Source organism: Notechis scutatus, chromosome 12 (genome assembly GCF_049901735.1).
Source record: "Notechis scutatus isolate UNSWTSFEM ecotype Mainland chromosome 12, rNotScu1.2, whole genome shotgun sequence".
Taxonomy (NCBI): domain Eukaryota; kingdom Metazoa; phylum Chordata; class Lepidosauria; order Squamata; family Elapidae; genus Notechis; species Notechis scutatus.
In genome coordinates this window covers 14609815-14624635 of record NC_142020.1, presented here as the reverse complement: position 1 = coordinate 14624635, position 14821 = coordinate 14609815, and the positions used below count along the sequence as shown (strand labels likewise).

General features: G+C 48.8%; 1 protein-coding gene across 2 annotated transcripts in view; it reads right to left on the bottom strand.

Annotated features, from left to right (window-relative positions):
* The window catches only part of TTYH3 (tweety family member 3), a 52647-nt gene extending 44113 nt beyond the window's left edge, over positions 1-8534 (bottom strand). Inside the window, exon 1 of one of the 2 annotated variants that reach the window (XM_087942212.1) lies at positions 8138-8534. In XM_087942212.1, the coding sequence (XP_087798338.1) occupies positions 8138-8452 (315 nt within the window). In that variant the 5' untranslated portion in view covers positions 8453-8534. The remainder of the gene's footprint in view (positions 1-8137) is intronic. The other variant, XM_087942211.1, reaches the window with a different exon arrangement.
* Between the last annotated feature and the right edge of the window lie 6287 nt (positions 8535-14821).

Here is a 14821-nt window from a genome sequence, read left to right as displayed (position 1 = left end):
TGACTGCCCTACGGGGTGGCGACCTGGGTTGGAAAAGTCGCTGCCTGCAGAAGATCTAACACCAATTCCTGGTGAAGTCCCCACTGCAGAAAAACACGCATTGCTTAATTCTGGGGTCCTTGGTTGCTTGGGGCTTGGCTGTTTTCTTGCATGATCCAACTAGGTAACATCAACAGTGCTAGAAGTTTGCTCAGAGAGAAAAGTCCATTCTCTTCTAGCACTGATGATGTTACTTAGTTGGGTCATAAAACGTCTGTAAGAAAATAAAAGCCAAGCTTGGAGAGCACCAAGGACCCTTCAGTTCTCCTCCTCCTCCTCCCTGCATCCCCTCTCCCTTTCTAGCACTGATGATGCTACCTAGTTGGGTCATGAAATATCTGCAAGACAACCACCAAGCTTAGAGAGCACCAAGGACCCCACACTTCTCCTCCCCCTCCCCTCCCCCTCTCCACAAAACCCCCACTCCCTTCTAGCACTGATGATGTTATCTAGTTGGGTCACAAAATGTCTGCAAGAAAAGAAACCAAACTCAAAAGAACACCAAGGAAACTGCAGCTCAACTCTGAACTGCAAATAGTCTCTTCTATGCCGCTACCTAATCAGCTCGGAATGATTTGGCCATGTAGATGGCCGTACCTTCCTTCTACCCCTTTAGCTTCTCTCTGTAGTTGCAAAGCCTTAAACCCTAAGGGGCTATAGTAGACTGCGTGCACTCTAGAAACATGGCGTTATTGCTGCAAACGAGGCTTCATTCATCAGACTAATGACCTGTCCCATAAGGTGGCGTCACAGGTAAGCACAGTTATCTTCCCTATTCATGTCCAAAACCTGAAATATTCCTCTTTTTAAATAAATAAATAGATTCAGTAGCAGTCTCCTTACAACTGGGCTAATTTTGTGAGCAATTGTGATAAATGCTAACAAGCAAGATATCAGCCAATGGAATCCCTAATGCTTCTGTGTCTGTGTCTGTAATTTTAATTATAGCCAGCATGTATTCTTGTGCAACTGAGCTTGATCTTAAATATTTCCCCTTGCTCTCTTTTTCAGTTTTTTAACGGGAACCTGGTGATTCACCGTAGTTTTATGCTGAGACAGATGCTGCCATGACAGGATGGGAACCAAGTGTGCACCATTGCTTAACTAACCGAGGTTCCTAACCAAGATGAGCAATCTATCAAGAAGCTGGCCAGCCTTTCACCCATGCAGTAGAATAGAATAGAATAGAATAGAATAGAATAGAATAGAAGAGAAGAGAAGAGGAGAGGAGAGGAGAGGAGAGAGGAGAGGAGAGAGAGGAGAATAGAATAGAATGGAGAATAAAAAAGAAAATAGAGAACAGAATAGAGAATAGAATAGAAAATAGAGAAGAGAGAATACTATTTCAGACAGGTAGCTGTCCAGTCTCTTCTTAAAACCTCCAGTGATAAACAGAATTAAAATTAGAAGAATAGAATAGAAAAGAATAGAATATAGAGAAGAATAGGAATAGAATAGAATAGAATTATAGAGTTGGAAGGGACCTTGGAGGTCTTCTAGTCCAACCCCTGGTCAGGCAGGAAACCCAATCCCATTTCAGACAATTGGCTATCCAATCTCTTCTTAAAAACTTCCGGTGTCGGAGCATTGTATGGAGCAAGTGTAGCGATGGAGAAATCAGGGCTAAACAATGTTAAGAACACACAAACAGGTACGTCCTTCACTTACAACAGAGTTGGAAGACACAGAATTTCCATGGCTAAACAAGGAGGTGGTTATGGGAGTTGGCTCCAATTTTACCACCTTTTTTTTGGTTTTTTTTTGACAAGGTTTATAGGCAAATCACGAGAGTCGTTATACCAAATCACGCTGATAAATTCTGAGCAAATCTGGCTTCCCGCATTGACTTAGTTTGTGGGAACCTGGTTAAGGGAATTTTGCCCCATTTAATGAACTTTCTTTCTGCCGTTGTTAAGTGAATCGCCATGGTTGTTAAATTTAGTAACATGGTTGTTAAGTAAATCTGGCTTCCCACTTGACTTTTCTCATCAGAGGGTGGCAACCGTCCTAAGTACATGTCAGTTGCCAAGCCTCTGAATTTTGATCTCGTGACCACGGGGATGCCATAACGATTGTAAGTATGAAAAACAGCCATCAGTCACTTTTTCAATGCCACTGTAACTTTGGTCACTAAGTGAACTGTCATAAGTCAAGGACTGCCTGTATTTGGGAGGGATGCGAATTCCAAATCAAACCGGAGCCCGAATAAATTGCCCAAATATATAATATTAAAGCAAAAATGGTGCAAGAGAAACGTCAGATTATGCATTCCAGCGTGCTTTGTTCACATTTTCCCCCACCCACCCCAAAAAGTTGGAATCCTTCTTATCAGCTACCACCACATTCAAACTGTCGACAGTAGCAGATTGATAAAAGTCCTTCCCCCGGAAAATGGAGGTTGGGGAAAAAAAAATAGGAAAGTTGAATTTTCCATCCCCTTAAAAGGGAGGGACGAGGGAGGTTGGAAGAGTTGACATAAAGAAATGGATCTCCCAATTATTAAATTGCAAAAATTGCTAATTATTACATTGCAAAAATTGCTAAAAAGGCAATTTTTCAACATTTGGCAACTTTTAAGAGTGGTGGACTTCAACTCCCAGAATTCCCCAGCCAGCTAGGCCTGCTTTTTCTCTCACTTAATCTCCTAAAGTGGAGAGAGATTGCAGAGGAAGGGATTACAAGAGAGTAAGCTATGCTGGCTGGAGAATTCTGGGAGTTGAAGTCCACCAGTCTTAAAGTTGCCAAGTTTGGAGATCTCTGTTGTAAGAGGATAAGCTTGTTGAAGCAAGATGGGGGTCATTTGAGTAAAGGTTTTTTTTAAAAACTTTTATAAATTTGTTTTTTTAAAAAAAACATCCAGGTTCGTAACAGCTTTTCCTTAATAATCCAACAATTGCTTATCCAGGGACAGTTTTAAAGTCTCTCTTCGAGATCTGGCCAATATTTTGAACTTTTCCAGCTACCCTCAGTAATTCTCAGGAACTGTCAAGGGTGCTGAAAAAAATTCCTTAAAATCCCTGGAACACAACTGCAATTCCCAGGATCGTTTGCAACCAAGGACCGGCGGCGGCGACGAAATAAACCTGAAAATAAGTCAAATGTATAAATCCACGCAACCCGCCACAATGATAAAAACAGATACAGCTGGAACAGGTCTCTCCTCCCAGATCTAATTCCAACTTTTGCAGGAAAAGCAAATCCACCAATGAAAATTCCAGAAGCAGGAATAGACAAACCGTGCCAAGAAACAGAGAAGGATAATAATTCTGTGCCTGAGGGTCTCTCAAGTGAAGTGAGGAAAAAGACACAGCTTGGCAGGAATTTTTACGCTGAAGTTTCCATACCCAGAACTAGGAAAAGAAGCTCAAGAGAGAAGCAAAGATTACAAGGGTGGGGGGAAAAAAACAGGCCATCTTGGGCTTTTGCAAAATAATGTCCTGGTTTGTTTATTTGTTTAATTTGCCTTGTCCCACATTTCTACAAATATTAACAACACATCCAACAACACATCAGTCCTAACAACACATCCAACTCAGAACTATGTTGACTTACCTTAAAGTGGTCTCTGAGCTTGGTTGTTTTCTTGCAGACATCTCATGACCAAATTAAGTAACATCATCAATGCTAGAACAGGTTTGTATATAAGTAGGGAGCAAATTCTTCCCTCTTCGAGCACTGATGATGTTACTTAGGTGGGTCATGCCAACGTCTGTTAAGAAAACAACCAAACTCAGAGACCACTAAGGACCCAACAGTCCTCCTCATCTTCCTCCTCCCTGCAAACCCCTCTCCCTTCTAGCACTGATGATGTTATCTAGTTGGGTCATGAAATGTCTGCAAGAAAACAACCAAGCTCTGAGACCACTAAGGACCACTCAGTCCTCCTCCTCCTCCTCCCTGCAAACCCCCTCCCTTCTAACATCCTTCATTTCCACCCCAAATATTCTCCTCTATTGCTACCTCAAAGATAAAAAAAACCAGATCTCTTGTGTTGACACACACAGAGAGCCCATGTGTACTTTAACCTCTCCAACGTGTGGTCACAAGGATGGGTTAATAAAAGAGAAAGTGCTTATGATTAACTCTCCTGTTCAGAATGGTTTTGCCTGCATTCTCAGTGACCTCTTTGCTAAAAGGGACTTTCTGTTGTCTGGTGCTCAGAGCATGGCAGGACGCAAAACTGGAACAAAGAGAGACCTGAATGCAACATAGCAAAAGGCATTCAAATACCCCCAAGGGGGTACATGGTCCTAAATCAAGAACTAGTATCTCATTACTGAATACAGGAGGGAGGGAGGCAAAAGAAAGAGAATAGGGAGGGAGAAAGGGAGGAAGGAAAAAGAATAGGGAAGAAGGAAGGAAGGAAAAAGAATAGGAAGGGAGGAAGGATGGAAGGAAGGAAAAGAAAAGGAAGGGAGGAAGGAGGAAGGAAGGAAGGAAGGAAGGAGGGAAGGAAGGGGAGGGAGGAAGGAAGGGAGGAAGGACGGAAGGATGGAAGGAGGAGGAAGGAAGGGGGGGGAGGAAGGAAGGAGGGAAGGAAAAGAATCAGGAGGGAGGGAGGGAGGAAGGAAGGAAAAAGAATAGGAAGGGAGGAAGGACAGAAGGATGGAAGGAAGGAAGGAGGAAGGGGGGAGGGAGGAAGGAAGGAAGGAAGGAAGGAAAAAGAATAGGAAGGGAGGAAGGACGGAAGGAGACGGAAGGACAGAAGGAAGGAAGGAAGGAAGGAAGGAAGGAAGGAAGGAAGGAAGGAAGGAAGGAAGGAAGGAAGGAAGGAAGGAAGGAAGGAAAAAGTGACTAGAAATCGGAGTTTGCGTTTGCAGTCAGAGAAGGAAGGAAATGACTTGGGCTGCAGGAGGAATAGGATGATGTAATTTATTTAGCCCTTCACATCGGCAAGCAACAACTCTAACCTCCATGATTTACAGGTGCTTCACCAGTCCTTCAAAGGGTCTACAGAAACCTTTAACCAAAGCTGTACAAACGGACAAACCTTAATTAGGGAGGGACACCTAGAAAGGGGATTTTTGAAACAACATTGGGAGGGGGCTTCAAGCCAATCCCGTTCATCCAGAGGTTGAATGGGGTTAAAATAAAGATGCTAGAGGCCAGAAGCGGCACCCTTTAGAAAGGAAAGGGGGGTTTATTCCCCAAAGGGGGGGAAAGACCTCGGAGGACCCCCTCACACTACAGCTCCCTACCTTTTGGGATATTTTCATTTGAGGGAAGAGAAGATCTCCTCTACCCCCTCTACACTGAAACCGTTGCAACGATGAGCAAAGGGGAAGGAAGGATGAAAGAGAAAATGGGATACTGGAGGAGAATAAATCAAATAAAATAAAATGGCTCATCGTCGTCGTGAATCCGTTAGGAGGGAAGGAAGAGGCAAAGCACAAAGGGAAAAGGGAAGCCTCATTCCAGCCTTTCCTGCCTTCAAGCCTCCAACTCTGCAATATTTTTGTCTGGGGGGTCGGGGGGGGAGGAGGAGGGATCCTTCCAGCCATTTTTAAGCACCAAATTCCACCAAGGATGGTTTTTTTTTTTTTTTTTGCAATTCTGTTGGAGATCCGGCTGGCTTAGGAGGCCAGGCAGAGTAAAGCCCTTCCCACTCTCCAGCCACTTCTCCATTTTGGGGGGGGGGAGGTGGTGCTGGAAGGCCTGGCTGGAGCTGGGGAGGAGGGGAGGGGGAGGGGGATGGAGGCAAAGGCTGGCAGGGCAGGTATGCAGCGGTGGGTGCCCCTGCTGCCCCCTTGGCCGATTTGCCTGCCGGCCTCCGATGACGTCCATCATGACGTCATTTGCAACCCCCCAAATTCTGCACGTGTTCCCACAGGCCGCTTGCTGCAGACTTGGCTTGGGGATGCAGCCAAAAGAGGAAGGAAGGCGGAAAGGAAGGCCAGGAAGGGGGTTCACCAAGCAGGATCTGCTCTCCTCCTTCCTCCCTTCTTCTATTTCTAGCTCTCTCTTTCCTTCCTTCCTCTCTTTCTTTCTCTCTCTCCCTTCCTTCCCCTTTTCCCTCCTTCCCCTTCTCTTTATTTATATTTCCTCCCTCCCTTTATCTATATATTCTTCCTTCTATTTCTCCCTCTTCCTCCTTTCCTCTTCCTTCCTTTTCTTTCTCTCTCTCCCCTCCCTCTTTCCATCTCTATTTCCTTCCTCTCTTCCTCTATTTCTTTCTCTCCCCTCCCTTCCTTCCCCTTTTCCCTCCTTCCCTTTCTCTTTATTTATATTTCCTCCCTCCCTTTATCTATATTTTCTTCCTTCTATTTCTCCCTCTTCCTCCTTTCCTCTTTCTTCCTTTTCTTCCTCTCTTTCTATCTGTATTTCCTTCCTTCTCTCTTTTCCCCTCTTATTTCCATTTCTTTCTTCTCATTTTTCTTTCTCTCCCCCTTTTTATATTTCCTTCTTTCTCTTTCCATTTCTTTCTTCTTTTTCTTTCTTTCTCTCCCTCCCTTCCTCTTTCCATCTATATTTCGTTCCTTCTCTCTTTCTCCCTCTTCTTTCCCTCTTTCTTCCTTTTCTCCCTCCTTCCCTCTTTCTGTCTATATTCCCTTCCTTCTCTCTTTCTCCCTCTTCTTTCCCTTTCTTTCTTCCTTTTCTCCCTCCCTCCCTCTTTCTGTCTATATTTCCTTCCTTCCTTCCTTCCTTCCTTCCTTCCTTCCTTCCTTCCTTCCTTCCTTCCTTCCTTCCTTCCTTCCTTCCCAGAATAACAACAGGACCTCAGGTTCCCTCCAGGCAGACTAACAATGGCAGCTCTCAGAAACCCTCCCCCACCCACTCCCCCTCCTCAAACCCCAAGGCCTCCCTCTCTAAGGCCTGGGGGGGGGAGGGGTGTTCTTGGGAATGCTACAGGAAGAAGGTTCTTCCAGGGAAGCAGAACCAAGCGGGGAATTCACACACAGGGACTGGCGACGCTCCAATTCAACCTTGGAAGTGGATGCAACTAACCACCCCTGGGCTTTGGGGACGGGTCCTCTCATCAGCCGCTATTTCTGGAAAAGGGGGGAAATAGGTGGCTTTCAGAATTCAGAGACCCCTCCAGTTTCCCCTCCTCCCCTCCCCTCCTTCCTAGCCAGGAATCGAGGTTAAGGCAGCACTTGGGAGAGGGAGGGAGAGGGGGCTCCCGGGCAGAGATGAAAGGGAAAGCAGCAGATCAGGAAAGGCTTTGGGGGAGGGGGCTCCGGGGAGGGAGGAAACCCCCGACCCAGTTGCTTCTCGGGCCCCCTCCCCGCGAAAAGCAGCTTTGGAAAGATCCGCGGGGGCCGGGAGAAAAGTTTGGGGGAGGGAAAGGAAAGGGGAGGCGAAGGGAGAATCAGGGCGCCGCACGTAACACCGGGCGGCTGGAACCAAGCAAGACGGCGAAGGCTTCACTCCCCCAAATAGAAATAATCCCCCCCACTCAGGAGCTCCCCTTCCCCCAACCCGGCCCCATCGCTCCCAGCCACGGACCAAGGGGGTGGGGGGGGGGAGGAGAGCCGAAAGTCATCCGGCTGAGCTGGCAGCTGCAAAGGAGGCTGGCTGGGGAGGATGGGTCTGCAGCTCGGCTGGGGAGGAGGATGGGAGGATGGGTCTCCGTTCAGTTGCAATGATGGGCTCAGCTGGGGAGGGGAGAATGGGTCTCCCCTGCTCAATTGGGGAGGATGGGTCTCCCGTTCAGCTGGGGAGGATGGGTCTCCCCGCTTAGCTGGGAGGATGGGTCTCCCGCTCAGCTGGGGAGGATGGGTCTCCCCGTTCAGTTGCAATGATGGGTCTCCCCGCTCAGCTGGGGAGGATGGATCTACCCGCTTAGCTGGGGAGGATGGTTCTCCCTGCTCAGCTGCAATGATGGGTCTCCCGCTCAGCTGGGGAGGATGGGTCTACCCGCTCAGCTGGGGAGGATGGATCTACCCGCTTAGCTGGGGAGGATGGTTCTCCCTGCTCAGTTGCAATGATGGCTCTCCCGCTCAGCTGGGGAGGATGGATCTACCCGCTTAGCTGGGGAGGATGGTTCTCCCTGCTCAGTTGCAATGATGGGTCTCCCGCTCAGCTGGGGAGGATGGGTCTGCCGGCCCTCGCAGGAGGGGCCGAGCGAGGGGAGCCGCCGCGTCCCCGCCGGGCTGACCTGCTGGTACTGGGCGTCCTCAGGCCGGAACTCGTCGGGTGCGGCCTCCCAGCTCAGGCTGAAGTGCGGCAGGCGATGCAGCAGGTTGACCCACCAGGGCGGCGAGTAGCTCACCCCCCGCCGCCGCCGCCGCCGCCATCCCCTCCCGGCCTGGCAAGAGGAGCGCCCGTGGCCCGCAGCTGGCAGCGCCGCCGCTTCACGCCCGCCCGCCGCCGCCGCCGCCGCCCCTGCGCCGCCTCCTCCTCCTCCTCCTCCGGCTGCTGCTCCGTCCATGCGCCCGGCTGAGCTCCGGCCGCCCCGGCCGCCGCCCCGCATGGCCCGAGCGTCCCTCCGCCCCGGCCGGCCGGCGCTCTTTGTTCGCCCGGAGCCTCGCCTGCTCCGCCTCGGCCGACGCGCCGCCCCCGCCGCCTGGCACCGCCCGGGAAGCGGCAGGAGGAGGAGGAGGAGGAGCCGGGCAGCCCGGCTGAGCCAGCGGCGGCGGCGGCGGCGGGGAGGGAGAGACCCGGACTGCCCTGCCTTGCCCGCCCGCGGGGTCTGCGCCCGTAGCCGGCGGAGGGGGAGGATGGCCAGGAAAGAACCGGGGCGCCTTTATGGGGGGGGAGGAGAGGCTCCTCGTGGCCCCGGCGGCGGCTTTGGTCCTCTCTTGGCCCGAATGCCTTGCCGGACTTGGGTAGGAGGGCGGAAGAGACGATCTCTTAAGGTCCCTTCTTTTCTTCTTCTTCTTTCCCTCCTTCCTCAGTGAATTGATGCGCCAAGGATGCCCACTGATGCCTCTTCCGGGTTATTATGCGGCCCGATCTGTGCCAGCTGCTGAACCTGGGCAGGAGGACGGAGGAGATGATCTTTTAAGGTCTCCTCCTGCCTCTTCTTCCTCCCCCTTAATTCAATGATTTGATGGGCCAGTCAAGCCCATTGATGCTGTTTCCCCCCACACAAGGGGCCCGATCTGTGCCAGCTACTGAACCTGGGCAGGAGGACGGAGGAGATGATCTTTTAAGGTCTCCTCCTCCTCCTCCTCTCTTCTTCCTCCTCCTTCCTCTTAGTTCAATGATTTGATGGCCCACTGATGCTGCTTCCCTGACACGAGGGGCTGTGATGCACAGATGCCCTCTTAAGGTCCCTTCTCCTTCCTCCCCTTCCCTCTTGGGCTGAACGATTTGAGGGCAGAGAGTCAAAAGCGGGTAGTAGCTCTCCAACCCAGAGCAACCTGGCGAGAGAGAATCCTTTCGCTTTTAGTATCCGCCTGTCTGAAAACGTGGCAGCTTTGACTACAACTCCCAGGATTCCCCAGCCGGCATTGCTAGCCAGCCACAAAGGGGAAGAGCATTGCATCCCCCCCATAGTCTACTGTAGAACTTGGGTTCCTCTCATTAAACCATCAACGGCCAGCCAAACTGACCCGTTCCAGGCAATGCAGAAATGACAGAATAACAAGAGTTTGAAGGGACCTGGTGAGTGGCGGGATTCAGCCGGTTCGTACCAGTTCAGGAGAACTGGTTGTTAGCTTCCTGGGCAGTTTGGTGAACTGGTTGTTGGAGGAAATCATTAGGGCAGAGAAACTATTTGAATCCCACCGCTGGACCTAGTCCAACCCCATTTTTCAAGCAGGACGCCCTCTACCATTTCAGACAAGGGGTTATCTAAGTTTCTTCTTAAAAATCCTCCACCGATGCGAAGGCTATTAGTCCCTCTCACTCCTTGTAAAGGCAGAGCTAACCTTGTGCAAACATTACTCTCTCGTTTCCGTCATTTGCAGCGGATTTTCTGCAGTTTGCCTTCCTTCTGCTCTGGTACTAGGGCCCTGATTCTGTTTGGCTGCTTTGCTCCATGCAAAAATAAATAAATAAAAATGCTTTTTTCCCCCTTCCTCCTTTCATACAAGCTCGCGCCAAAGGCTCAAACGTTATTCAGTTACTCCAAGCCTTAGATGCAGTTTTGGAAACGGCCCTCCTTCGTTTCCCTGGCTCGAATTAAACGCTCGTCACGTGGCGATCCGTGGATGTGCTACACATTATGCTCCGCGCAGCGTAAAACTGGGCCTGGGCCAGCCCCATATTGGAATAATTTAGCACCAATCTTGCCTGGATGAAATTAAACACCCCCCCCTTTTTTTTTTTCAGAAGGCAAAGCAAATAAATCCTTTTTAAGACGAGGAAGAAGTTTGTTCCGATTTTGGCTTCAAGACGGTGCCAAGAAAGGGAACATGATCACAAGTAGCCATTGTTTTAAATATAAATATATATATATTAGATTTATTGCCAGGCCTCCTGCGAAGATTGCAAATGGTTTGCATTAGGGAGGAATGCGCCCCAATGAGAAATACAAACTTGGGGTGTGCTTTCCAGGAATCATTCAAGGAGGACCCTCCATTTTAATTCAAAAGTCCATCCTGTGGATTATATACTGTTTGCTCCACCTCTTTGTTATGGACCTTTTGCTTAATTATTACTGAAATGCAGTATTTAAGAAAAGGTGGGTGTCAATATTTCGGATGGTTTCATCCCGAGAATAGAGCAGCCTTTGTGAAGTGGGCATAAAGTGGAGGACCTTCAAATCTTCTCCATCCCCAAATAATGTCCTAATGCAATTAAAACAGTCTTTTAAAATGCAGCCCACCGACTCACACGGCTCGTATGCCGACTGTGGGACTTTTTTTTAAAAAAAGCTGGTCCGAATGAGTGCCCACACGCTTTTCCTTGCTCCTGAAGCTTTCCTGGACTTCCTTTCTCGTCTCAAAGGGCTACAGCCACCGAGGAAATCTTTTGGATGCTGGCTCACGTGTATAAGCGCCCCAACGTGCCTACCGTCCCTGTCCTATTGTTTCTTTTATTTTTCTTATATGTATCCTTCTATTCATAACTATGGTTTTACTTATACCTATTATCTTGTAAGCAATTGACAAACCAAATAAAATAAAAAATAAAAAATAAATGCACGAGTATGCAAAAGGTTTAAATTTTAAAGGTAGTCCTTTCCTAGGAGCGATAAAAGGTCATTTGTTTGCTCACTTAGGACAAACTAAAATGGCTCGCAAAAGGAAGTGATTCCTTCCTTCCTTCCTTCCTTCCTTCCTTCCTTCCTTCCTTCCTTCCTTCCTTCCTTCCTTCCTTCCTTTCCTCTTTTCTCTCTCCCTCCGTCTCTCTTTTGCAAGTGTGGGAGCCTGTTATGGGTTTTGTAAGCCTGTCTCTATCTGCCTTTCTTGAGCAGCGAAAAGACAACACCCTGATCAGAATAGCACCACCAGGCCCCCTTCCCAAACCTCCGGCCTTCACAGCAGATCAGCCTTGTGCCTCCAGATAAGCTCTGAAGCTCCCAGCTCAGCATCTCCTCCCCTTCCTTTTGCATCTCCTCAATTACATCACTGCAATGGCAGGTCATCAGTGCTGGAAGGGAGAGGGGGTTTGAAGGGAGGAGGAGGAGGAGGAGGAGGAGGAGGAGGAGGAGGAGGATGATAATAATAATGAGGAGGAGGTGAAGAAGAGGAGGAGGAGGAGGAGGAGGAGGAGGAGGAGGAGGAGGAGGAGGAGGAGGAGGAGAGAAGAAGAAGAAGAAGAAGAAGAAGAAGAAGAAGAAGAAGAAGAAGAAGAAGAAGAAGAAGAAGAAGAAGAAGGAGGAGGAGGAGGAGGAGGAGGAGGAGGAGGAGGAGGAGAGGAGGAGGGAGGAATAATTGTGGGGTCCTTGGTGCTCTCTGAGCTTGGTAGTTTTCTTGCAGATGTTTCATTACCCAACTACATAGCATCATCAATGCTAGAAGGGAAAGGGGTTTGCAGATAGGAGGAGGAGGAGGAGGAGGAGGAACAAGAAGAAAAAGAAGAAGAGGACCATGGGGTCCTTGGTGCTCTCTGAGCTTGTTTTCTTACAGACATTTCCTGACCCAGCTAGGCAACATCATCAGTACTGGAAGGGTTTGCTCTCTGGCCTGGCTGTGGATTAACCAAGATGCCGCCCTTCAGTAGCCTTTGCCTTGGTGCCCATACCCCATACTTTTATCTGGCATTATCTTGGCAGATTAACCACAGTCCCTGCCTTGTTGCTTGCAAGCGGCCAGCCTAAAACCGGAGTGGAAATGCAGACAGAATATTTGCCCTGCTGAATGAAGGGACGAACGTGGCTTAAACCCAAAAGCCAACATTAGAAACTCCTTCTCCGTTCCTGCTCTCGCGGCCGAAGGTTGCCTTTTGAATAATGAAATTGTGCCCTGCGCTTATCCTGGCCTGGTGAAGATCTTGCAATCCGTGAGATCCTGTTTGATCCTATTTAGGAGCTGCACCTTACAAGGAAGCAGATGGTGAGCAATCCCTTCACAATTGTGGCTCACTTGCCTGGGCTGCTGTCTGTAATTTTTGAGGCGCTTCCTACGCCGCTTTGCCTAATACCCTTCTCCACCCACGCCTTCTGTTCCTTTGTTTGAGAGAGCAACGTGGGAAAATGCAAAGAGAGGGTAACAAGACGCTCGGTGGCTGGTTTGACAAAGCAGCCAGCCTGTTTCCTCGGGCAGAATTGGCCAAGTGAAAACTTACTTATTGGAAAAGGCTTTTAGGGGAAGGAGGAGGAGGAGGAGGAAATGCCCTGTTTTCAATGTGCATCTTGCTCCCTTTGACCTTGGCTGCCTCCATCACGACCGGCCGCTTGCAATGCTGCAAGGGACCAACACACATGCCTTGAAGATGCTCCAAACAGAGTCTGAAGGTACAACTTCATTGTTGTCTTCACAACTTTTCTGGATGGTGGCGGTGCTGGCGGTGATGATTTGCAATTCTGGGATCCATAAATCCCTGCAGGACACCAGAATGAAGAGAGCTAACTCCATTTTTCCATACCAGGCTGTTCATATGCCATTTTTTATGAATTCGGATCTTCGGTGGTTAAAAGTCATTCTCTAAAAACAGCTAGTGAGATGGAACCTTCAAGAGCTTGAAAAATGATGTCTGCTTTTAATTAGACCCTCAGATGCTTTGTTTATGTCATTGTAAACCGAGGAAGGAAGGAAGGAAGGAATGAGGGAGGGAGGGGAAGGAAGGAAGAAAGAAGGAAGATGAAGATAGAGGAAGGCAGATGAGGGAAGGAGGGAGAAGGGAAGAAAGAAGGAAAAGAAGTGAAGGAAGGAAGATGGAGAAGACAGAGAAAGAAGTGGAAGGCAGGCAAGGAAGGAAGGAGGGAGGGACGGAGGGATGGAGGGAAGGCAAATGCTAGGTTAAAAAACAAATCCGTTTTTCCCACTGCTGTCAAATACCAGAAGGTCAGTCCTTGACCTTAGTTAAGTTTAGGGATTTGACAACAGGAAGTCAACAAGAAGTCAACAGACCAGATGTGTTCAGCTCTGCTTTTGGCACGGCTCCTCCATTTTGCTAAAAATGCAAAGGAGTTGTGAAACTTGAGCTGTGCGGCTTAATGCAAAATATCCTTTAGCTCCCTCTACCCATAACCTCTTCCTTTTCTCTCATCTCTCCCCGTTGTGCAAAGCAACGCTGCTTGCGGTTGCTGGGCTGATACCAGGTAAGATTCCACCTCTCCCATTTCTTTCCTCAAGACCAGATCCATCTTTATCGCTGTATTCTGCACCACCTAAAGCCAACACAGTCACATAAGCAAGAAGAGTCCCTTTATTATCTCCAACTTTGCCCACAATGTCCAGGTTACCTTCGGCTGGAGAACAACCTCTCGCAAGAACAGCCTTTAAGTGGAGGAAATTCAGTCCGAAAACAAAGTAGGTACAAACTGTAACTAAAAATCCAAACAAATCACACTGCAGCAATTAGCTTGACAGGGCAGGAGGAGGAATTGCAGACTTGAAAGGCCAGCAAAACACACACAGTTGGGAAGACGCCAGGAACCCAGATAAGCCACGATGATACCAGAGAAATTCATGTTTGTTCCCAACATGTTGCTGTGCACAACTTTCCTTTTTAAACTCTCTGTTCCCAGCTGCAGCTAATGAAGGGAATCAGGGCCCTTTCCTCCCCCGTAAGCCATGCAACTCACATTGCTCCCTTCTCCATTCCTCCCTGCGTGCCCTAGGATGAAGAGGGGGTGGGCCTGGGTCTTCCTCTGAATTCTCTCTCCCTTGCTCTACCTTTTCCCTGCTCTGCCCACCCGGACTGTGCCCTCCCCCAGTTTCTTCCACAGCCAATGGAGCCCACTCCCATTCCCTGTCAGCTGCTCTGAATCAGATTCCGACAGGGGCGTGACACCTGTTCTTTTCCAAACCAACCTCTTCCAACAGGACTGTCCTCAAACTCTTGTCCATAAGATTGTCGCTCACTGAGCTTATCTCTGAGATAGGCCATCGTTTCACACCTGGCATCCAGAACTCCGCTGTTCTGCTCTTCTCCACAAAGCACTGAAGAGCAACTCATTCTTGACTACGAATGGCTTACAAATATTCAGATGTCTGGCTGCTGAGGAAGGAAACCCAGCTGTTGCTCTCTCTTGAAACACAACAAGCATTTGATCTGCTTTTTCTCATCTTTGTGCTGAGGGATTCAATTGAGCTGCCTTCCCGGGTCTTGCTCAACCAAGGACAGAGAAAGACCTTGCATTTTTCAAAAGATCTTGCCCGAGTGTGCTTTTTGTGGTTTCTCCTGCTGGGCATCCCAGTCCATTATTTTTTTGGGGGAAATGGGCTAATTTCATTAAATAAGCTGCCTGAAAGCATTCCCCAAGCCGCAGAAGCACATTTCACAA